The 24,973-nt window shown below is 61.8% G+C and overlaps 1 protein-coding gene across 2 annotated transcripts; it reads right to left on the bottom strand.

The window, feature by feature from the left end:
• Positions 1-505: 505 nt before the first annotated feature.
• On the bottom strand, positions 506-23,794 carry LOC117652850. 2 transcript variants are annotated; one of them, XM_034398010.1, is made up of 2 exons: positions 23,385-23,794; positions 506-1,887 (listed from the first exon to the last, which is right to left on the bottom strand). In XM_034398010.1, exon 2 carries the CDS (start codon positions 1,878-1,880, stop codon positions 1,551-1,553), a length of 330 nt encoding a protein of 109 aa, XP_034253901.1. In that variant the 5' UTR covers positions 1,881-1,887; positions 23,385-23,794; the 3' UTR covers positions 506-1,550. The 2 variants fall into 2 exon arrangements, with proteins under 2 accessions (XP_034253901.1, XP_034253900.1); XM_034398009.1 differs by lacking the exon at positions 23,385-23,794 and adding an exon at positions 2,646-2,782.
• Between the last annotated feature and the right edge of the window lie 1,179 nt (positions 23,795-24,973).

Genomic DNA, 24,973 nt, shown 5'->3' with positions numbered 1-24,973 from the left:
AACAGGACTCGAACCGAACGTGTGACCCCACCAATGGATTCCTCGTCCTGAGAGCAATCCATTGGTGGGGTCACACGGTTGGTTCGAGTCCCATTTAGCGACTCTGGAGCTCAAAACGCGTCTCGAATTTTGGCCGCCTCCGCCGGTTTCTGGCCCACTGTGCAGCCGCCCCTAGGCCCTGGGTCATGTCCTTCGCCACGCGCAGGATGCGGTGCGGTCTCTCTCTCTCTCTCTCTCTCTCTCTCTCTCTCTCTCTCTCTCTCTCTCTCTCTCTCTCTCTCCCTCCCTCTCTCCCCTTCCCATGGTGTACATGTCACAGGTGTGTGATCTCTGACATGATGCCAGAAAAGTTTCAATTCCCAGCCTCCTGGCCCCCACCCCCTTTTTTTTCTGCTCCCCTCCCGCCCCTTCCTGTGTGTGGCTTGTCCTTTTCATTCATCGTCAGTTTCACATTCCTTGGCACAGGGACTGCCGTTGGGGTAAATTAAAAAGAACACGACAAGGATTTCTCGTGAAATGTTGTTATATTTTTATAACATTCGATGAGGATATGAAACACAAACACTTTGTTTAGCTTAGGAGTCAGTCGACTTCAAACACATACATAAATAAGAAACTTAATCAAAAAAATGAGAGTTCAGCGATCACAGCAACACACTTAAAATAAAAAAAATACTGGTAAATCTCACAGGAATGGTATTGAAACACTTTCATACGCAAAACTGTCCCGTGAATACAATCCTAAAACTAACAAGAAGAAAAATACACCCTTTCTTCATCTCTCGGGTCGATTCTATACGTAATTAATTTGAACAAAAAGTTGCTCAGGGCGGGCGGGCGTTATTCAACACTCCACTCGCGTGTTCCGCGAAATGTGGACGCCTGGCCGGACTGGCTGCTAGCAGTGCAGGGCCGCTAGGCCGCTCGGCCGCTTGGCAGCACTTCAAGAGCATAATGGAACTAAATGGAACCACAGTGGTGCGACCAGCAGGCCGACGCGTCGCGTCGCATGGCGCTGGCCCACGAGACAGATTGGCCGAACACGCATTAGAGGAACCTATCTAGATCGCAACACCTTTCATCTCACTCTCCCCCTCGCGCTAATGGACGACGGCGCGTCCAGCGGAGCGATGCCGAGCACTCTCCGTCTCTCTCGCACTCACGGGGCGTGCCCCGGCCGCCCCGGCGTGCCGTACAGGTGCGAGAGAGACGGAGCACGTCATCGGTCCGCTGGAGGCGCGTCGAGCTTCATGACCCCCGCCGAGAGGGACTCCTCGACGGGGTGGAGTCACGGCGCTGCAACGCACGCCGCGCCACTAGAAATTCAGATCGTGATGGCTTCGTTGCGGCACACACACACACACACACACTCACTCACACACGCACACATGGCACACGAAATCACAGCCAGCCGCTCGCCGCCGCGCGGGCCGGGATGGGCGGGGTCGCCATGGCGACCGCGGAGCACGGCGACGGCGGCAATGCGAAACAATTAAAGTACAAGTCCGTGGCGGTGCAACGCCTGGTGTGCCCGGCACACTGTGCCACGGCTAGGAGGCGCACTGGCCGCACAGCGCGAGCGGTGCTCTCTCGCGGACGGCGGCCGAGGCGTTGACGGCGTTGACGGCGTTCACGTTGGCGCAGCGGACGTGGTACCAGCCGCCGCAGCCCGAGCACGTCATCCAGTCCGCGCGCCGCTGGGCCGTCTCCCTGAAGTAGTTGGCGTGGCAGCCGCGGCACGCGTGCTGGTCGTCCGAGAAGCGGCGGTGTGCCTGCGGCTGCTGCCGCCGCTCCTGGGCGCGCCGCTTGGCGCGCACCCACTGCGTCAGGCGGCTCTCCTGGTGACCGATGGACCAGAGGCGCTTCAGCGGGGACGTCATGCTGCACCTGTAACACGAGGCGGAGGGGGGCATTAGACGGGGTCCGGTGCAGGCGGTCAAAGTCCCCGACGCGTGCAGAGCTCCAGAGTCGCTGAATGGGACTCGAACCGAACGTGTGACCCCACCAATGGATTGCTCTCCGAACCAGGAATCCATTGGTGGGGTCACATGTTCGGTTCAAGTCTTGTTTGGCAATGCAGCAAAATGTCGCACTTCCCCTGGACAGTCACGTCTACATCGCGCTTACGTTACGCCTTGGTTTCAACCAGTGTTCTAGCCGGCCTAGACCAGACACTGTACACGAGTAAAACCGCCTTGTCCATGTCCATCGCGGGGAAGAAAGTTCCGCGCCGCGCAGCGTCCCACGCGGTGGTATCACCGACCGAGGTGCTCGCCACAATGGCAGGCCAGACCATCGAGCGAGACAGAGCGAGACAGAGCAGCACAGAGACAATGCACGCTATCGTCATCAAAGACACAATGCATCGAGCCACAATGCGTTAAAGGACAATGCGCATTAAGGCGGGCTGGGGTGGCGCTAGCAGCGCCAGGCCGGCCGCGCCGAGCGACCCCTCGCTGAACTCTAGCACTCTCTAGCGACACAGCGCGACTAGAGTCCTAGAACAATCCCAGGACACTTCTAGGACCCAATGCTGGGACTCTTCTAGGACTCTAGAACGATCCTTGGACGTTTCTGGGACTCTGGGCGCGGCGACCCGCTTTCCCCGGGCATGCAGATTAAGCGCGATGCACCCACCGCCTCACCTGTTGCTGTTGCTGCTTGCACTAGTTCCCGCACTCTCTATCTCTCTCTCTCGCTCTCTTCGAGCACACCGACGGTCTCACACACTGCACAGTCGCACGCGGCGCGGCGCGAGGCTGGCGGTCTGGCTCGGAGCGCGGCGGCGAGGCGAGTGAGGAGACGAGCCGCGAGCGTGGCGCGAGCAGCTCGAGCAAGGAGCGAGGGAGAGAGAGGGAGAGAGACAGAGAGACAGAGGAGCGGGAGGGGCCGCGAGATTAGATAACGCGTATCCGCGCCACGCCCTGCCGTCCCATCCCGAACAGTGCTTTCGTCGCTCTGTCCCTGTCGCACTCTGGCGGCGGCTCCGGGCAGGGGTGCGAGGGAGACAGAGCGACGAAAGCTGTTCGGAGTCAGCTCGCTGCACCGCCTCTCCGCCGCGGCACCGCGGGGTGGCGGCTGGCCGGCCGGCCCGGCCCTCAACCTGCTGCACAGCCTGGCGCAAGCCTCCGCCGCGTCGCCCGCCCCGAACCACCCCGGGCGCAGACACTGCTGGAAAAGGCGCGTATCCAGGGGGCCCAGCTCCCTCCCCCTTCCCCCAAAAGGCAGCGAAGCCGCCTGGAAGGCAGGCAACAAGTCACGCTTCGAACCCGCCCCCAGATCCGCACTTGGAAGGAAAACTGCCGTCTTTTGGTCGTTTTTCGGGGGCAGACAGACAGAGGTGACCACGGGGCCGTCGCGCCGTCGGCGTATCGCGGGTCAGTCGGCCCTGGTGGGGGCCGCGACGCCGCGACTCGACTCCACGACCTGGAGGTCGCGCCTCGCCTCGCGCCGCATCGCGCGCCAGCGGCCTGCCGAGCGGCCTGCCGTGAGTCACGTCGACACGTCCGCAGCCTGGCGCAGCCCGGCGCAGCCTCCACGGAGTCCTTGCGGGGATCCTCCTCTGCCTCCGAACAGCGCCACGTCGCTCTGTCTCTCTCGCACCCATACGGAGGGACACGCGAGTGCGAGAGAGACAGGCACTGTGGAATCAGCCCGCCGCCGTCTGCACACTGTGCACACCTCGCGGACGCCGCCGCCTTGGAGCACGTGGCGCCGCGGCGCACAGTGGGCCAGAAGCCGGTGGAGGCGGCCGAAACTCTAGACGCGTTTTGAGCTCCACAGTTGCTAAATGGGACTCGAACTGAACGTGTGACCCCACCAATGGAATCCTCGTTCGGATAGCAATCCATTGGTGGGGTCACACGTTCGGTTCGAGTACCATTTAGCGACTCTGGAGCTCAAAACGCGTCTGGAATTTTGGCCACCTCCACCGGTCTTCTGGCCCACTGTGCGGCGGAACGACGGAGGGCTGCAGACTTTGAGAGCCGCTGTCTCTCTCGCACCCATACGGCGCGCCGCACGAGTGCGAGAGAGAGACAGATCGATGAGGATGGGCTGTTGGTCGGAGACCAACACGGAAACGGCGAAAAGCCTCTGCCTGTGAGTGTGTGCGTCTGAGAGTGTGTGAGTGTGCGCGCTGTCGCCGCGACGAGGACGTGAGGCGCAGGACGAGTGTCGGTTGCGCAGGTCGGCGTTCGGCCGGTGGGAATAGGACTGGGGGTGAGGCGCTGTAAAAACTGGCGCAGGCCCGCACCGCTGGCCGTGCCGGCGTGGTGCCGCACCGGCGTGTCGAGCCGGCGTGGCGGGCCGTGCCGTGCCGGCGTGCTGACAGCTAGCCGCGGCCTGTCACGCCGCGAGCACCGCGAGCCGCTCGGTGGCGGCGAAGGCGGCGAAGGCGATGAAGGCGATGACCGCACGGCTGCAATTAGCGTTTTGGCGAGCCGCCCCGCCCTGCAGGCTCATTCCGAGAGTCGTGCTCGGTCTCTCTCGCACTCACGGGGCGTGCCGCAAGGCCGCGAGGGTGCCAGAGAGACAGGGCGACGGAATCGGCTTGCCGTGTGCGCCCGCTGCCAGTTGGGCCCTAGCGCGCCGCGGCCCACAGTGGGCCAGAAGACCGGTGGAGGCGGCAAAATCTGGACGCGTTTGAGCTAGAGTCGCTGAAGGACTCGAACCGAACGGTGCCACCAATGGATTCCTCGTCGGAGAGCAATCCATTGTGGGGTCACCGTTCGTTCGAGTCCCATTTAGCGACTCTGGAGCTCAAAACGCGCCTAAAGTTTTGGCCGCCTCCACGGTCTTCTGGCCCACTGTGGCGCGCCCCGGCCTCCCGGCATGCCAGCGCGGTGCTCGCGGTGCCAGCTGGCCGACGAATGGCGCGAAGAAGGGTTCGGAATCTTTCGAAAACTAGTCCACAATTTTTGCAAAATGAATGTTAGATTTTTCTTTAACGCAACATTTAGCTCGAGTTGAAATTTGCCACGTAAAAAGAGAATGTCGAAAATCACCATGTGCGATTAACTGGTCGGATAGCGGTTTGGCAATCATTTTCATGATCGACGTCGACCTGGTTGACCCTCCCCGGTTGCCCCGTGGTCCGCGTTAGCGACGGTCCCTTCGTCCCTTGGCAGACGACACGCGGCTACCTTCTGGCCCTGCTTCTGGCGGCGGTTTTCCCACAGGAAGCTGTGGCGGCCCGGGGCCTCGCCAGCCCCGCCCCCATTCACTCGGTGCGGGTAGTGGGCCTCTAGGTGCGGGTGAAGGCAGGCAGTACTGCCGCCTGGAAAGCAGGCAGCATTGAACAGTGGGTCAGCAACCGGCGGAGGCGGCCAAAATTCTAGACGCGTTTTGAGCTCCAGAGTCGCTAAACAGGACTCGAACCGAACGTGTGACCCCACCAATGGATTCCTTGTCCGGAGAGCAATCCATTGGTGGGGTCACACGGTTGGTTCGAGTCCCATTTAGCGACTCTGGAGCTCAAAACGCGTCTAGAATTTTGGCCGCCTCTGCCGGTTTCTGGCCCACTGTGCATTGCTCCCCAGCCACGCGCGCCGTGTGCTCCTTTTGGCGCATGGCGCCCCGCCCCGCCCCGCCCCGCCCCGCGCCGCCTCGGCCAGCCTTGCGACAACGGAAGGCAGAGGTCGAAGGCCAGAGGGCGTCGAAGGCCAAAGGACGAAGGCGCCGGGGTGATCTGGCGGCAGACGAGCGATGCCGCCGTCCGCACTCCTCCCCCCGTATATCTCCCTCTCGCGGAGTTTGCCGCAGGCGTGCGAGAGAGACAGAGCGGATGACTGAAGCGGACGGACGTCTTCGCGAAGCTGGTCTGGCGGAGGCGCCCCTATCGCACTGCCCCCCGCCGGCAGGCTGACGCTCTGTCCCTCCCGCACCCATGGGCCCGCGAGAGAGACAGAGCGACGCGAAGCAGTGATCGGAATCAGCTTTGAGGCCGGCTGGCCACACGTGCGAAGTTTGCACACGACTGGCAGCAGTTGTACACACACACCAACAGACGGGCGCACTCACACACACAGCGTGTGACTAATAGGGCCGACACGTGTGTGTATACAAGGCGGACGAAGGGAAACAGAGTTTAAATAATCTGTTCCCTATCGCCTGGGCTTGAGAGAAAAAGAGAGAGAGAGAGAGAGAGAGAGAGAGAGAGAGAGAGACAGAGAGAGAGAGAGAGAGAGAGAGAGAGAGGGCTTGAGGGAGGAGGACGGAGGAGGAGAGGGGGAGTGAGGGATGAGGAAGTGCGCGGAAAGGAGCTGAAGAATCGAGTTTAGCACAGTGAGAGAACGGCATATGGGCATGGCGACCACGCAGGTAGGATGAGGCTCTGAGACTCTGTCATAGAGAACCATTGGCAAACGAAACCCGAGGAAAAAAAGGGGGGAAAGGCAGATAAAAAGCCGACGACGAAAGGGAAAAAAGGAATGGATTCGAGCAAAAAGACGTTTAAAAGGTGCAGTTGGACAGTTCACGCTGAAATGGATGTTGTAAAAAAACACAACAAAATGCGTTAGAAACAACAGAATTATTGACATAGTGGAGATTGTTTGAGCCGTGAGCGAAAGGGAAATCAAATTGAATTGTGTGTTTTAGATGAGGGGATAGAAAACAGATATATCTTAGTTACAGAAAGAGTCGGTAGCATTGGAAATGACATATGTGTTTTCCAAGAGAAGAGCGTTTAACAGTTTGTGCTGTTTTAAATTGATGACACGGGCTGCTAAGAGGAATCAGTTGGGAACGTGCTGCCTAAGCTAACTCACTGACTGCGCCTGCGGCTTATGGTAGCGGGGTGCTGCGTTGTTACCCGCTGCTTGCTGCTTCGTCGCTCTGTCTCTCTCGCCCTTAAGGGGCGTCCCGTAGGGGTGCAACAGAGACAGAGCGGCGAGGCACCCTGGCCATGCCGATGGATGCTATGGGCCAGTCTCCGGGGCCACCGAATGAGGAATTCCGCCTGAAAGAGGAAGAAAAGAAATTGCAAGATGGCCGCCGCTAGAACATAACAAACCCTCACTTGTTTCTGGATTTCTTTCTGCTCGGGGGCTTCTGCGCATGCGCAGAGCAGAAACAATCCGAAAACAAGTGAGGGTTTGTGATGTTCTAGCGGCGGCCATCTTGCAATTTCTTTTCTTCCTCTTTCAGGCGGAATTCCTCATTGAACATCGCCCCCCCCCTCGCCGCCCGCACGAGGAAGTGGGGCGAGGAAGCCGCTTTTGGCGTGGAGTGTACAGTGTACCTCCACTGCGCGGCCTATGGGTTCTGGGTTCGGCTGGTGATGACACTCCATTCAATGTATTCGCGGCCTTGGGCCTTGGGAAACGGGCGCAGCGATATGGGTCTGTGTAATGAGTCCGCGACGACGGGGGGGCCGCCTGGCGGCCTTGCCTGGCCTTGCCCTGCACTGCCAAAAAAGTTACTTCTCAAACGATGCTCCTTGAAATTTTGTTCATACGAGTGTGGCCGTGCGCCCTCGCCGCCCCAAGCCAGACACTTTCTACTCCGCAAACGTGACGGCGGGCACGCGGGGGCGCTTATCTATCTGCCTCTGTGTCTTCGTTTCCCCCAACCGCTGCTGATGGCGGACCAAAAGCGAACGCGGCGACGGGAGTCGAACCCGCACCCTGCGGTGGCGGCTTCCAACACCCCCATTTCCGCAGGAAGCGTAGCAGGAAGCCCGTCACGTTTTGGGGGCAAAGCGAGTCCACCTGACGGGACGCGAACTATCAACTATCGACAGGCAGGCGTTCCTGCAGTGGAGCGGAGAGTCTCACGGCGGTGGCGAGGGCGCCGAGGGCGCCGCCATGCTGGCCGTCCAGCGGACCGACTCCGAGAGTCGTCCTCGTCACTGTGTCTCTCTCGCACTCATGGGGCGTCCCGTACAGGCGCGAGAGAGGCAGAGCGACGAAAACGACTCTCGGATTCGGTCCGCTGAAGGACAGCCGGCCATTTCCGATTTCGCGCTGATTCACGCGTCTCTAATGAGATCTGAGACGCACTGGCGTCGCCGGAGAGGCGGCAGGCGTTAGTGCGATAGTGGGCGGGGGGCGGGGCGGAGCGGCACACTATCTCTGCGGATCGCCTTGATAAGCCACCCTGCCCGTCGCGGCCGCCCCGGCTCTGCCCGCACAGTGGGCCAGAAGACCGGTGGAGGCGGCCAAAACTCTTGACGCGTTTTGAGCTGCTGAGTCGCTAAACAGGCCTCGAACCGAACGTGTGACCCCACCAATGGATTCCTCGTTCGGAGAGCAATCCATTGGTGGGGTCACACGTTCGGTTCGAGTCCCATTTAGCGACTCTGGAGCTCAAAACGCGTCAAGAGTTTTGGCCGCCTCCGCCGGTCTTCTGGCCCACTGTGCCCGGCTCCTCACAGACGTGCCCTTGTCGACACGGGTCACGATATGTCCAAACGGCCGTCCACAAAAAATTCCTACCATTTATTTTCTCCCCGCCGCCGACTGCTGCAGACGACGGACGCTTGGACCCGCGGTTACGTGGATCGTACAGTGTGCAGTCCAGAGCGCCGGGCCGACGTAGTACGCAGTGTACCGGTGTCACCGAACCCCATCCGCGTAACCGCGCCGGCGACGGCCCACTGAGCCAGAAGACCGGCGAGGGCGGTCAAAATCCTGGACGCGTTTGGAGCACCAGAGTCGCTAAATGGGACTCGAACCGAACGTGTGACCCCACCAATGGATTACCCTCTGAACGAGGGGTCACACCGGGTCACACGCTTGGTTCGACTCCTGAGCTCAAAACGCGTCTTTTGGCCGCCTGCGCCGGTCCTCTGGCCCACTGTGCGGTCCAGGTGAAACCGCACGTGTCCTTCCGCTCCAGGCCTGAGGCCAAGCCGCATGAAAAGGATCCACAAACTCAGGAAAGGGTCTCGCGGCCTCCGAGAAATTGAGCGGGAAGAGGCCTGGGCCTGGTTGCCGACGCAGCCACCCGCGCAACGTAGCGGCATAACCGAGGGCATAACGCATTCAAATTCGTCTGCACGGGTCCGGGCGTGGGAAGGGAAAAGGGGGAGGGGAGGGAGGGGCTGGCTGCGTTGCGCGCGCGCGCGGACAGCGACCTGCAGATTGATTCCGCACAGCGTTCTCGCTCTGTCTCTCTCGCACCCACACGGAACACCGCCGGGGAGTGCGAGAGAGACAGAGCGATTTGGAGCCGTTCGCTGCGGTTCGCTGCCAGGCAGCTGGCCGGCCAGGTCGGCGCTCTCTCTGATATGAGATATGCTGATGCGACTGCGACAGGTGCGAAGCGCCCGCCGGAAAGGGGGGGGGGCGTCCAAGAAGCACCCAGTGCAGCAGCTCTCGGAAAGAGCGAAGAAGTGCACGCACGAGCACAGGACCTCGCTAGCCGCGCCAAGTTTTGATTGGCAACGCGTTGCAGCCGCAGGCCGCCGCACAGGGGGCCAGAATACCGGCGGAGGCGGTCCGAATCCCGGACGCGTTTTGAGCTCCAGGGTCGCTAAATGGGACTCGAACCGAACGTTTGACCCCACCAACAGTTTGATCTCCGAACGAGGAATCCATTGGTGGGGTCACACGCTCGGTTCGAGTCCTGTACAGCGGCTCTGGAGCTGAACACGCGTCTACAGTTTTGGCCGCCCGCGCCGGTCTTCTGGCAAAGTGCACTGTGCCGGCTGGGCGACTTGTTGCGCGGGGGTGTCGAGCCCTACATCACCCCCTCTGGCCTCTGGGTCACTTGCCTCGCTTGGCGTGGCGGGCTCGGAGGCTAGGGCTGTGTATTTCGGGAGGCAACCTGCGCCGCCACGCCACGCCCTGCCACGCCCTGCCCTACCCTCGGCCACTTCCGCTGCTGTCATGCAAGTGGTGCCGCGGGCTGCGCTGCCCAGAGCAGAGCGAACTGGTCGCCCTGTCTCTCTCGCAGCCCTACGGGACGCCGCGTGAGTGCGAGAGAGACAGAGCGACGAGGGCACTGTTCGGAACGGCCGCTGTGCAGGGCCGCAGGGCGCACCGTGAGCGAGACCAGACGCAGAGCCGCGTTAGAGCCGCGGGGGAGGGGCTGGGTCGGGGCGCGGTTTGCGTCACTGTACCTCGCTGGCGCTGCTGCAGAGTCGCTGTCTCTCTCGCACCTACACGGGGCCATGAGTCCCACGAGTGCGAAAGAGAGAAAGAGACCATTCCCGCGGCATCGGTTTGCTGGCGCACGCTGCCGCACGTCCGCAGGGTACTTATGTCCTCTGTAACCTCTGCACAGCATCCTCGAGCCCGAGCCAGTGTGCCAGACAGCACGGCTCGGGCCAGCGGACTGGTTCCGCGCAGCGTTGCGCCTCTCTCTCACTCTCACACCAAAACGGAGCGCCGCGCGAGTGCGAGAGAGACAGAGCGCGATGTTCGGAGTCGCTCTGCGCGCAGCGTGGCGAGGCTGAGGGATACCCGGCGCCACGCTCGCAGTGGAGGTACACTTTACGCCCTGGCTGCCCCTGGCTGCCCAAACGATGCACGTTGCCGGGATTAGAGATTGCCTCAGCGGGCCGTTAAAGCCCGTAAGGCGCCTGCAGACTGATTCAGAGAGTCGTTTTCGTCGCTCTGTCTCTCTCACCATCGTGGCGCGACCCGTGCGAGAGAGGCAGCGACGAAAACGACTCTCGGAAATCGTTCAGCAGAAAGCCGGCGGCGGTGCGCACAGAGACGATTTACCTCTGGCGCGCCTGCAGCAGCTGGGCGCGGGGCGTCCCACCGCAGCGGAGTCCTTTACGTCGCTCTGTCTCTCTCGCACCTCCACGGCACCCCGCACGAGTGCGAGAGAGACAGAGCGACGAAAACGCCCCTCGGAATGAGGCTGCTTGCCCGCCAAGGCCCCCAAGGCCGTCGGTTTGCCCGTTTCGTGGTTCAAGTGATGGCGGCGCCCCGCCGGCCTGACGCACGCGGCCACGCCACTAGTAAAAGGGTAAAAGCGACGCAGACACGGCGGCGTCGACAGCAGACTGATCCCAAACGCCTCGTCGCTCTGTCTCTCTCGCGCCCTCACGCAACGCCACGCGAGTGCGAGAGAGACAGAGCGGTGTTTGGAATCGCCGCGCCCGCCGGTGTCGCGTTTGACAAATCCCTCTCGCGTTTTATGTCGACGCATCTTTTATTCAGCGTTCATCGATAGATTCCGAGATGCGGATCAACGACCGGCTGCAGGACCACTCGTCGCTCTGTCTCTCTCGCACTCGCGGGGAGTGCCGCAAGGCCGCAGGGGTGCGAGAGAGACAGAGCGACGAAGCGCGGATGGGATGCAAAGCGATGCGGTGGAGACAATGACCGGCAGCCCGTTAGGAAAGGGCGCCACGCCCGGCCCCGCCGCCTCACAGTGGGCCAGAAACCGGCGGAGGCGGCCAAAATTCTAGACGCATTTTGAGCTCCAGAGTCGCTAAATGGGACTAGAACCGACCGTGTGACCCCACCAATGGATTGCTCTCCGGACGAGGAATCCATTGGTGGGGTCACACGGTCGGTTCGAGTCCACTTTAGCGACTCAGGAGCTCAAAACGCGTCTAGAATTTTGGCCGCCTCCGCCGGTTTCTGGCCCACTGTGCGCCTTGGGGCAGTAGACGCAGAGTCGTTCTGTCTCACTCGCACCCGTATAGGAACGCCCCATGAGTGCGAGAGAGACAAAACGACGAAAACGACTCTCGGAATCAGTGTGCTGGTCGGCCGAGCCGCGTTGCCCACTCCGGTGAAAACAGAAACAGGCGAAACGCCGCGACGCTCGGACGGACGGGACGTCTAGCACGTGGCCGGGCCGGCAGGGCGGTAATGGATTCGACCCATCCTCCGAAAGGGACAGGGCGCCACGTGCGTCCCTACACGTGCCGCGTGCCGCGTGCCGCGTGGACGACGCAGAGGACGCCGAGGACGCCGACGACGCCCCGCGTCAACGTCCCAGGGCGGCGGCGGCTCCGGAGGCGGTTTTCGGAGGGGACCGACACACCTTTGGCAAGTTCTCACGCCACACAGTAGCCCAGAAGACCGGCGGAGGCGGCCAAAACTCTAGACGCGTTTTGAGCTCCGCAGAGTCGCTAACTGGGCCTCGAACCGAACGTGTGACCCCACCAATGGATTGCTCTCAGAACGAGGAAACCGTTGGTGGGGTCACACGTTCGGTTCGAGTCCCATTCAGCGACTCTGGAGCTCAAAACGCGTCCAGAGTTTTGGCCGCCTCCACCGGTCTTCTGGCCCACTGTGCGCCGCGGGCCGAACGCACTCCAGGGCGACCCAGCTAGCCGGCCCGGCCAGCCAAGCGGGCAGCAGTAGTTCCGTAGTCCAGACATGTGTGGCGCTGGGGGGCCTGCCCGCGGCGAGGGGGAGGGGGGAGGGGGGCTCCAGCGCTGTCTTCCTGCTTCCCCCCCCCCCACGGGTATTACAGGTACGCGCGGAGGGAAGGTCGGGCGCACAGCAGGCTTGCAGCAGGCAGGCCCCGTCCCCCGTCTAGAAGCCACACCAAAAGCACGCAGTCGCGACTTGACTCGCGATTAAGCCTAACCGTGGCGGTCGACTCAGACGACAGAACTCGTGTCCGGATTTCCAACAGTATTGCCTTTCAAAGAGCAAACGCTGGTCTCCTACCCGGCCCTTTGCCACAAACCCTCTGGCTTTCGTCAAGGGTAAGTAAAGCAAAGTGGACCTCAGTGAATTTTCATTTTGCATGAGCGCAAAACTGACGCAACAATCGCCATCGTTTCAAAATCTGTACCGAAATAAACGAGGGACGACGACGGGGAAGTCTTTTCGAATATTTTCCTCGGGCCTTTGTACCCGATTTTGTCCGTCCGTCCGTCTCACAGTGGGCCAGAAGACCGGTGGAGACGGCCAAAACTCTAGACGCGTTTTGAGCTCCAGAGTCGCTAAATACGTCTCGAACCGAACGTGTGACCCCACCAATCGATTCTTCGTTCGAAGAGCAATCCATTGGTGGGGTCACACGTTCGGTTCGAGTCCCATTTAGCGACACTGGAGCTCAAAACGCGTCTAGAGTTTTGGCCGCCTCCACCGGTCTTCTGGCCCACTGTGCGTCTGTCCGTCTGCACGTTCCCAGGACGCGATAGGCTCCGTCCGTCCGTCCGTCCGAGCGTGCATCGCCTCTCCGCCCTTCCGCGCCCCCGTCGGAATCGGTCACGATCTCGACCGCGCCACCCCACGGCGGTGGCGTAGCTAGGCGGGGCGGGGCGGGGCGGGGCGGGGCGGGGCGGGTGTGCTGATGCCGGCCGCAGATACGCCGGAACGCCCGCCGCCGAACGCCGCTCCGCGCGCAGCCAAAGCCGATGGACGACCCGGCAGACCGATGCCGAGACTCGTTGTCGTCGCTCTGTCTCTCTCGCACCCATACGAGTCGCCCCACGAGTGCGAGAGAGACAGAGCGACGAAAACGAGTCTCGGAATCGGTCTGCAGGTAACGACCACGACAACGCGCCGCACTACTTCCGCGTGTCCATTCTCCTCCGCAGCCGCTCTCTCTCTCTCTCTCTCTCTCTCTCTCTCTCTCTCTCTCTCCCTCTCGCACTCTTGAGGCGTCCCGTACGTCCAGTAGGAGCGAGAGAGAGAGAGACAGAGCAGCGGCCCGCTTCAGCGGACAGCGCGGGAGATAACTGTCGACAAAAAGAGCGCGGCGCGTCGCTGCCGCGTCCTGGCGCGACGCTTCGTGTCGCTCCAACGAGAGTTTTTCCCTCGCATTCCGCCGCATTCTGCCGCCAAAACGCAAAAACTTCCCCTCGGCTTATCGGTGCCGCGAGAGGCGAGAGGCTCGGCGAGAGGCGCGCAGAAAAAAAGCGAGTCAGCCGCGACGCATTTCCAAGCGAAACCATTCACTGCTCTTTAGTGTTCTTTCCTCGTTTTCTCTCGTTTCCTATTTTTTCCCTCCGTGTTTTATTATTTTCTTCACAATCGGCATTGCAAAACGCGGACCGGGGGAGGGGAATCCGTCTTCGCTCGGTGGCGCCGCAACGCCGTGCATGAACCGCTGATAATTACAAACGAGCTGACAGCAGTCTGATTCCGAGAGTCGCTCTGTCTCTCTCGCACTCGGGGGGCGTCCCTTGCGAGTGCGAGAGAGACAGAGCGACGAGAACGAATCCGCTCGCAGGGCCCCTTTTGCGAAACGAATAGAGCGCTGCGGTGGCGGCGCGGCTCGGCGGCGCGGCGGCGGTTTAGAGTGTTGCATGACCGCATCACGGCGCGGCGCGTCGCGGCGCGGGGTGGCGGCATCGGATTGGTAGCCGGCAGCTCCAGGCGCTCCCACACTGTATCATACTGCGTCAAGCCGCATTCCTTTCAAGGCAGCACGCTGGATTAAAGGGACGGGCGAGGGGAAGGGGGCGGGGGGAAGGGGGGGAGGATGTGGGTGGGGAGAGGAGCCGGCCGGTGCTCACGACCGACCGGCCGGCCGGCCGCCGCCGCCAGGGCCGTGATTCACCGCGGGGGAATTAAAAAGAGAAGAAGGAGGAAAGGGTGCCTTGCAGCGCCTTGCAGTGCCGTGGTGGTCAGGGCCAGGCGGGGCACAGTGGGCCAGAAGACCGGTGGAGGCGGCCAAAACTCTAGAAGCGTTTTGAGCTCCGGAGTCGCTAAATGGGACTCGAACCGAACGTGTGACCCCACCAATGGATGGCTCTCCGAAAGAGGAATCCATTGGTGGGGTCACACGCTCGGTTAGAGTCCTGTTTAGCGACTCTGGGGCTCGAAACGCGTCTAGAGTTTTGGCCGCCTCCACTGGTCTTCTGGCCCACTGTGCGGGGCCAGGCGGGGCCAGGCGGGGCCAGGCGGGGCCCCCCAAGGCCCCAGGGCCGAGCGCCCAAGGGCCGAAGGGACTGCAGGGCCGAGCGCAGCCGAGTGCAGGCCAGATGAGACAAAGGAACGCGAGAGGATATCGCCCTCATCAGACGGCCCCTCCCCCTCCCTCCCCTCCTCTCCCCTCTCCCTGCGGTGGGGGCAGAGGAGTGCCGCTCCTGCTGCTGTGAAGCAAGCAGCTTTGGATTTTGGATCTTCTTTCCCTGAAGAGACCTCACTGGTATAATAAAACGGAAGCGTTGCTTTACACTCAGAAAAAGAACGCCAAACAAACAACGTTTCATTGGTGCACTGGAAATTTCTTAAAATTATTTTCTCAAATTCAATGGAGGGATCTCTCAGCTCATACTCAGTTTTCATTTAAAGAAATCAAAACTAGCTGCTTGACGTCATCTGCTAAAAATTTCTTTGTATCAAAATTGCTAGACTGTTCTTTTTTTTCTGCGAGTCGCTGTGAGCTTCATTCAAGCATACAACCACGCTTGGACGTGACGCTCAAAGGCACCCGTTTTCTCGAACAGAGTACGTACGAGATTTGAGGCGGTCATGCAACCCGCTCGGCACACCCGCACCCCGCGCCACTCGAAGCCAATATCTTATCCGCCAAACTCGAACACGCGCGACACAGCCTTTAATCAGGGCGGCAGCAGGCACCACACAATAAATAACATTTTTTTCTGACCCGCGCTCCTCTGCGGTTGAATGGCGAATGGTACAGTGGCGTTCCTTTCGACGCAGTTAGGCCCACGCCGCCGCTGTCACTATGCATGACTCGCTTTACTTATCGGCGAGCACTTGAAAAAGGGGGGGGGGACACCTTGAACTTCAAGTGGCGCGGGGCGTTTTCGAGTGGCGGAATCAATCGTTCGTTAGATATTGCGATACCGAGTTTAAACTTTTGCAGATAAGGCCAGCCTCGTGCCACCAGCCCTTTTTATGGTGTGCTAATGGACTCTTCGAGAGCGCGAGACCGGCCGGCGGCAGCAGCCCCTTCACGCACTCACACGCTCAAAAAGGAAAACGGAAACAGAAAATAGAAAACGTGCCAAGGAAAGCAAAGCCGAAAATCGATTTTTGATTCATGTTTTTAGGTGCATGCCAGTTTGATCTGATCTAGTTCCACGAGTAATTGGTCCCCATTTGGCCATGCAAGCCAGTCATTACAGCGCCTCGGAGCCCCCGACGGAAATAGAACGAGCACGGCGGGACAAAAAGCACGGAGGGCGTGGAGGTTGAGGGCGTGGATTGGGGGGGGGCGTGGAGGGTGTGGGGGCGTGGAGGGTGTGGGCGCGTGGAGGTTGTGGAGGGTGTGGAGGGTGTAGGGGCGTGGAGGGCGTGGAGGTTGTGGAGGGTGTGGGGGCGTGGAGGTTGTGGAGGGTGTGGGGGCGTGGAGGTTGTGGAGGGTGTGGGGGGCGTGGAGGGTGTGGGGGCGTGGAGGTTGTGGAGGGCGTGGAGGGTGTGGGGGCGTGGAGGGCGTGGAGAGCGCGCTGGACGGGGAAAACGGAGGGTGGGAGGGGGAAATATTCGGCCAGCGACTGGCGCCACCCACCCCACATCATCAACGCCATGCTGCGCCACGCTGCGCCGCGCCGTACCGAGCCGCCACAGTGTGTGGTCAAGGCGGCTTCCGGCCGAAACGACCTCCCCGACCAGAAGAATGCAGCGGGTCTCTATCTCACTCACACACACGCGCGCGCACACACACACACCACAGAGCTCGGAACAATCGAATGCTGCCGGGATCTAGAACGGATTAGAAAAGAGGGAGACAAGAGAGGAAGGGGGAGAGGGAGGGGGAGAGGGGAGGGGGAAATTGGGGTGGGGGAGGCTGGCGCCTCGACATGCTCGCCATGAAATAAATATGGAGATTATGGAGATGAACCGGTCAACGATTTTCAACCGCGATACAGAGCTATATCATTTCGAAGATTGTATTCCCCGATCGGGCCGACTGCGCGACGCGGGCGCGCCACGAGGAGAAGCCGTCTCAGTGACTAGGAATAAAAGCGAGACAGCGGAAAAAGAAGAAGGCGGAGACAAAACTCTAGCGTAGCTCGCATAGCTTCGGGGCAGTGCCGCTGCAGTGCGTTTCGGTGCGTTTCGGGCGGCGTGCCTATGGCGTGCCTACACTCTAAAAAATAATATAGGATTTTGTAACGATCTTGATACAAAATTCTGTAACACGTCAGTCGGATACAAAAATTTGTATCCTTGATCCTAAATTCTGTATCACGTCAAGAATGTTACGAATTTACGAATCAGTGCTTCAAAATTCTAAAACTGATACAAAATTCTGTACTTTTCGTTTCAATATTCACAATCAGTGATATAGTTCCATGTAAAAATGCGATCTTTATGCAAATAACTGTAACTGATACAGAAAACCGTAACATATCGTTACAAGTTTACATATCGGGTGATGCAAAAATTAATAACGCAAATTTAAAGTCAAATTCCGAGCTTAATTTTAACATCACAATTGATCGGGCGAAAAGTCCTAACGTGGGGCGTGGTACTTTAGAAGCTTCGGGCCAGGAACTCTAACTGTCGCGCCGCAGGGCTCGTTTCCCACCACTACCTGGGCGTGCAGCGTGCCCGCTCGGTGTCATCGACAGTCTGAGGCGTGCCTCCCCATACGGCGCGGTGGCGCAAGCGGTAGCATGCCGAGCTGGCAATCCGGGGGACCGGGGTTCGGTTCCGGAGAACGCAGTTCGGTTTCTCCGGGTGTTCGGGAGTACAGGAGCGACGGAGCGAATGTGTAGGAATGAAAGATCGTTGAGGTTCAAATTTTGTTTATAAAACGACAAATTTTTCTGATTTTTGCATTGCAGAATTCTGTAACCGGGAAACAGTTTACCGTAACGCGTGATACAAAATTTTGTATCAGTGCTGATACAAAATTCTGTAACATTTGTAGTGGAAATTACTGCGTAACCATGTTACAGAATTTTGTATTGAAATTTTTTTGAGTGTATGGCGTGCCTTTGGCGTGCCTTTGGCGGTTCGCAACGGGCTGGCCGGGCGTCGGTCGATCCCAGTGTCATGCAACAGGGCAGAGGCACGGCCCAGGCCGCCTAGGCACAGCGATTCCCATGCTTCGTCTCGCGCTCTCTCTCTCAAACCCCAAACGCCGCATGAATGCCAGAGAGATGGAGCGGCAGAGAGCACCGCGGCGCCGCGGCCCACCTGGAGACACGAGGCGCGACGCACAGTGGGCCAGAAGACCGGTGGAGGCGGCCAAAACTCTAGACGCGTTTTGAGCTCCAGAGTCGCTAAATGGGACTCGAACCGAACGTGTGACCCGACCAATGGATTGCTCTCCGAACGAGGAATCCATTGGTGGGGTCACACGTTCGGTTCGAGTCCTGTTTAGCGACTCTGGAGCTCAAAATGCGTCTAGAGTTTTGGCCGCCTCCACCGGTCTTCTGGCCCACTGTGCGACGGCGCGGAGGTCGCGGCCTGTCCCAATGTGTACAATCCGTGATCCATGCCGGGGCAGCCCACACGTGCCAGGCCCGACCCGGCAGGGCAGACCAGCGCCGCCAACCGACGGCACGGAGCGCCGTGGCGGTAGGCAAGCAACTCCCTGCCGCGCGCGGCGGGACTGCCTACCCACGCCGCCGTGGAGCGCCGTGGCGGTAGGCAAGCAACTCCCTGCCGCGCGCGGCGGGACTGCCTACCGTACGCCTCATTACCATTACCATTACGGGCTCCGGCCGCCGCCGCGCGCACGCAAGACACTCCAACAGCCCAATTTTATTCGTCTTTCAACATTTCTTCGAACGGCTGCCGTCGCCGAAGCCAAAAGCATGTGCAGGCCGCGCCACGCCGGAAGGTTGCTGCAGATAGACGCACGTGCGTCGGCTGTTGCGTCAGTCCGGACGATGCGGGCAGCGAGGCATCCCATCGGGACGGGCGTTACCTTGACGGCCGCGAGGCTCCCCGTTCGGGCGACACGCGGACGCACGGACAGACAGACAGACAGACAGACAGACAGACAGGCAGACGGGGGGACGGACAGCCAGACAGACTGACAGACAGACGGTCAGACATGACGGACAGCCAGACAGATGAACAAACGGTTGGACGACCAGACGGCCGGACAGATAGGCAGGCGGACAGAGACAGGCAGACAGATAGACAGACAGACGGACAGACAGACAGATAGACAGACAGACAGACAGACAGATAGACAGACAGACAGACAGACAGACAGACAGACAGACCAGCGGACAGACAGACCAGCCACTACTTGGCCTAATTATCGCCTTGCGACGACCGTCGCGGCGAGGCTCTGATATGGTCGGGGTCAGCGAAGAAGATGAACACCCGCCGAAAAAAAAACTGGAGTAAATAGGCGGTATTCGAACCTGGGCCGGCGCCACCACGGCGCGACGGCCCGGGCCGGGAAAGCCCACGCGACGCGGCGACATGTGGCAGACCGGCGCGTGGCATTGACGTCCGGAAACTAGTATGCACGCCCGGCCGCCGGTATCTCCCTCTCTCTCCGCCTCTCCCCTTCCCTCGCTCTCTCTTCCTCGCCGCGCGCCGCCGCGAGCCGCCGGGCCAGACACGGCGTCCTTCTAGCGCCCCGCCAAAGGACCCGAAACGGACGGGACCGCCGGGACCGCCGGGACCGGCATCACAGGAAGCCGTCGAAGCAAGTGCTGCTTCCCGGCGCGGCGGGTCGTTGCCGCGGCCGCGTCGCCACGCCACGCGCATGGCTCCGAGCGCTCGGCGACGTCGAACGCCGGATCGATGTCGAAATCGAATGGTCGAATCTGGCTCGCGGTGGATTCCGATATACAGTCGATACAGTACACGTCGCTGCGCTGCTGCGCTGCGGCGCACAGTGGGCCAGAAACCGGCGGAGGCGGCCAAAATTCGAGACGCGTTCTGAGCTCCAGAGTCGCTAAATGGGACTCGAATCGAACGTGTGACCCCACCAATGGATTGCTCTCAGGACGAGGAATCCATTGGTGGGGTCACACGTTCGGTTCGAGTCCTGCTTAGTGACTCTGGAGCTCAAAACGCGTCTCGAATTTTGGCCGCCTCCGCCGGTTTCTGACCCACTGTGCGGGGAGCGGCCGGCAGCCGAGCGATCCCAGAAGAAGCGATCCGTATGAATCGCTCTGCAGATGGAGAAGGCCCCGATCTCGGTGGCCGGCCGGCCGGCCGAGCGATCCAGAAGAGTCGTTTCGTCGCTCCGTCTCTGTCACACCCGTGGGGCTCTCCATGAGGGTGCGAGAGAGACAGAGCGACGAGCGTCGCGGAGCCCTTTCCCCGGCGAGATGCACTCTGACGCAAGCGCCATGCCGGCATACCCGGCCCGGGCGTCGCGTCGCGTCTTGCCGGCAGACTTGAATCACCGCCAGGAGACTTCCGGCACGGCCAGGGATTAGAGGGCCTGTCTCTCTCGCACTCACGGGCCGCCCCGCACCAGTGCGAGAGAGACAGAGCGACGAGCGCGCTGTTCGGAGTCGAGGTGCTGGACGGCACGCCGGAGAAGGGGGCATGAAGGACGCTCGAGGAGCCTGGCCGGACCCTCGGCGTGAGGGAAGAATCCCCCCCCCCCCAACCCCGTTCACGCCACACAGTGGGCCAGCAACCGGCGCAGGTGGCCAAAATTCGAGACGCGTTTTGAGCTCCAGAGTCGCTAAATGAGACTCGAATCGAATCGAAGAGCAATCCATTGGTGGGGTCACACGCTCGGTTTGAACCCCATTAAGCGACTCTGGAGCTCAAAACGCGTCTCGAATTTTGGCCGCCTCCGCCGGTTTCTGGCCCACTGTGCGCCGTTCTACCATTCTTCTCTATCCCGGGCCCATCCTAGTGACCCCCACGAAAGTCACGCAGCCAGATTCGACCCGGCAGCCGGCACGGCACGGCACCCACCCACGCCAATGGGTTCAGTTCGAACGGATCGGGGCGACGATATCGGGGGCCAGGACGCGGAGCGGGAGCGAAGCGCGAGACCGCTGTGTCGCTCTGTCTCTCTCGCACCCCTACGGCACACTCCGTGAGTGCGAGAGAGACGGAGCGAGAAATGCGGACGGTGGAACCGCTCGGCCAGAAACGCTGAAAGCAGCCGAAAGGCAGCCGAGACAGGTGAATCCGGCGCGAACAGCTGTTGGCAGTGGCGTGGCCTGCAGGGCCGCGACCGGCGGCATCGGCAGAAACGAAGCAGCAGTGCTGACCGCGCGCCGCGCCGCGGCCACGCTGCACCAGCCGCGTGCACTTTTTGCAGCCGAGAGCCAAAATCATCTCCTCAGCGCGAGCCACGCCGCGCTCCGGACTCGAACCGAGCATGTGACCCCACCAATGGATGGCTCTCCGAACGAGGAATCCATTGGTGGGGTCACACGTTCAGTTCGAGTCCTGTTAAGCGACTCCGGAGCTCAAAACGCGTCTAGAGTTTTGGCCGCCTCCACCGGTCCTTTGGCCCCACCGCAACAACACAACGATCGATTTCTGATGTTTGCGCTCACCATCCGCGAGCCCTCGACGGCCTTCGCGGCACTGCCTGCCTTCGGCGCGCCTCGTGCCCGCTTCACCCTCGGCAGCGCCATGGCAGCGCCGCCGCGTCCCGCCTTTGCCTCGTCAATCTCCCTCCATTTTGGCGTTTGGCGGCGTTCGGACGGCGCCGCCTAGCGCCGCGTGGCCGACAAAGTTTCCACGGAGCCGCACCCGCCGTTTCTTTGGCGAGGAGGGAGGTTTCACCGCGGGCGGGGCGCGGCGGGGCAGAGCATTACCACAGTACCGCAGGCCGGGCGCAACATTTCTCCTGTTACTAGGCAATTACCCCCCGCCCCGCCCCACCCCGCCCCGCCCCGCCCCGCCCCACCCCGCCTGCCCCGCCCCGCCCCGCCCGCCCCACCCCACCCCGCCCGGCCTAGAGGGGCCGCGGGGAAGGGGCGAGGCGCAACCAGGGCGGCGGCGGCCAGTGGCGTAGGCGTCCGGGACCGCGGCACGGAGCCCGGCGGAGACCTGGACCTGGCAGCACTGCAGCGCACTGGGAGTCACTTTCGTCGCTCTGTCTCTCTCGCACCTTTACGGGACGCCCGACGAGTGGGAGAGACGGAGCGACGAAAACGACTCTCGGAATCAGTCTGGTGCGCTCAAGGAGCGGCGCGGCACGGCGCGGCACGGCCATGGTAATTTGGGGGCCTCCTGCCGCCTCCTGCGGGCCGGGCCGGGCCGGGCTGGCCGAGGACGATGGCGGAGCACAGCGGAGCTGTACGGCCGCTGCAGGGAATACCGCTTCGTCGCCCTGTCCTTCTCGCACCATCCGCAACGCCCTACCAGTGCGAGAGGGAGCGACGAAATCACCGCTCGGCACCCCAGTCTGAAGCACAGTGGGGCTGCAACCATAAGTGCGAGAGAGACAGAGCGACGAATGCAGAGTTCAGAACACCCGCCTGCAGCCTGCAGCACAGCTGGGCCGCTGGTCACAGAGGGAACGACCGTCGCACAGTGGGCCAGTAACCGGCGCAGGCGGCCAAAATTCTAGACGCGTTTTGAGCTCCAGAGTCGCTAAATGAGACTCGAATCGCACGTGTGACCCCACCAATGGATTGCTCTCCGAACGAGGAATCCATTGGTGGGGTCACACGCTCGGTTTCGAGTCCCATTTAGCGTTTCTGGCCCTCAAAATGCGTCTGGAATTTTGGCCGCCTGCGCCGGTTTCTGGCCCACTGTGCGTCGTCGCTACTCCGCGCGCGAGGGACTTGCGAGGCCCGCCTTGCGGACATGCCCCGGGCGCGGGGTATCGACGCGGCATGTCAGGACCTGTCCCCTGTCTGGACCGGCGCGTGGACTTGCGAGGCCCGCCTTGCGGACATGCCCCGGGCACGGGGTATCGACGCGGCATGTCAGGACCTGTCTGGACCGGCGCGTGGAGCGCGATGCAGATTCGGCCTGCATGACGCACTATGCAGTGCCACAGCCGCACGGCGCGCACGGCGATAAGGCAGCGGGGTCCAGCGGGACTCCGACGAGCGCCAAGCGCAACGGCCTGGAACCGGTGCAGCGCCAGCAGCCTCGCTCTGTCTCTCTCGCACTCCTGCGGTGTCCCGCGAAGGTGTGAGACAGACAGAGCGACGAAAGCGACTCTCGGAAGTGGGCTGCAGCGCCAGGTGCGACGGAACAGAAACTATACCCGCAGGAAAGAACGAGCGCCACTCGGCGGCGCGGTTTCTTCCCCCTGGCCCACAGTGGGCCAGAAGACCGGTGGAGGCGGTCAAAACTCTAGAAGCGTTTTGAGCTCCGGAGTAGCTAAACAGGACTCGAACCGAACGTGTGACCCCACGAAGGGATTCCTAGCTCGTTCGGAGAGCAATCCATTGGTGGGGTCACACGTTCGGTTCGCGTCTCATTGAGCGGCTCTGGAGCCGCCGCGTCTCGAAGTTTGGCTGCCGCCACCCGTCTTCTGGCCCACTGTGCGGCCGCGGCCAAGCTGCCCGTCGCCATGAACAACTCGTCCTGACAACGACGGCTCCTCCCACCGCACACCGTTCTAGAACACGCCGCCGCCTCCCTCCAGGAAAACTACGAGTCCCGCAAACGCAGAGAAAGTGGACTCACCGTAAGTTGCAGAGGGTGGCGCTGATTTTCTCCAACACGGCGACCGGGGAGCCGTGCGCGCCGTGCGTGAGGGTCGCCGTCGCGGCCGCCGTCGTGCCCCGGGTGCTGGTCGTCCGCGTGCACGTCGAGGACCTCGTCAAGGACGCCGGGCCGGCGGAGTCTCTAGCAGTGGCGTGGCCGCGTTGCCGCGTTACAGTGGTCCTGCGGCGGGCTGGTGGTGACGGCTCAAGGCGGTCCTGGCGTCCTGGTCGGGGAAGGTCCGCGAGGACGACGAGGACGACGAGAACGGCGAGCGCACGGTCGTGGTCACGCTGGGCACCAAGACACACCTCGGCGGCGACGGGCTGCGTGCGCTCCCCTCCGAATCCACTGCAAGAATGAACCGGCGGGGCAGGCCGCCAGGCCCGCGGCACGACCGGCTCCCCCTCCCCTCCCTTCCCCTCCCCCTCCCCTCCCGCCCCGCTCACCTCACATCACCTCATCCGCCCCAGCCCCGCCGCGCGGCGCTGCCTCGCCGCCTCGCTGCCTCTCGCGGCCAAGCTCGCGGCCGGGCAGACGGGGCTGGCAGCCGAAGCCGGTGCCCCCCGGCAGGCCGGCACGACGGGGAAAGAGTGAGAGGCAGGGGGAGGGCCGCGAGTGGGGCAGGACAGTACAGGACACGTTGGTACAGAGGGGCCGGGCCGTCCGGACGGGCCCGCCGCGGGGGGCGTCCCCAAAGCGGGCGCCGAAAATAAGGACGACCTGCCGTTCGTTCGGTCATTCCCTCCAACAGTGAAACAGTGCGTCACCCTTTGCAGCCCGCCGCCATCTAGTATCTAGCCACGCGCCGCACGGCAGCACTGCCGAGGCACTGCCAACCTCATTGTCGAGTCTGGCGAGTGACTCCGAAGGGTCATTTCGTCGCTGTCTCTGTCGCACCTGTGCGGCGTCCCGTAAGGATGCGAGAGAAAGAAAGAAAGAGAGAGAGCGAGCGACGAAACGATCCTTCGGAGTCACTCGCCTGCCCGTCGTTCGATTCCTAACAGGTCTCGTCGCGCTGTCTGTCTCTCTCGCACCGGCCATGGTCTTCCCCGCGAGGTGGGAGAGAGACAGTGCGACACGGTTCGGAATATCAAACTGGTCTAGCTCTGACTCACGGCGCGAGTTTAGTGCCTGACTCGGATCGGTATCGCCGGTACCGCGGGGACGGCGGGGAGGGCGTGGCGGCCGGCGGTCTCTACCGGCGTCGGCGCGTGGATGTCCCCGCCAATCGCCGCCAATCGCCACCCCGCACAGCGCAACTGGCGCACCCACGTGGCGCGGTGGCGCCGGGCTACCCTAGGTCAGGCACCGCGCACCGCGCATCGCGCCACGCCCAGCCACGCCGCGCAAGCCAGTCGCGACACGCAGAGACACGCCGCGACCATGTGGGCGCACGTCGGTACCTGCAGCGACGGGCGGCAACCCTAGACGCACGTCGGTACCTGCAGCGACGGGCGGCAACCCTAGACGCACGTCGGTACCTGCAGCGGTGAGCGGCAACCCTAGACGCACGTTAGTACCTGCAGCGACGGGCGGCATCCCTAGACGCACGTCGGTACCTGCAGCAA

Source organism: Thrips palmi, unplaced genomic scaffold (genome assembly GCF_012932325.1).
Source record: "Thrips palmi isolate BJ-2018 unplaced genomic scaffold, TpBJ-2018v1 HiC_scaffold_7, whole genome shotgun sequence".
In the NCBI taxonomy this organism is placed as follows: domain Eukaryota; kingdom Metazoa; phylum Arthropoda; class Insecta; order Thysanoptera; family Thripidae; genus Thrips; species Thrips palmi.
Note: the sequence above shows the minus strand (reverse complement) of the source record. Positions and strands in the feature narration are given on the sequence as shown.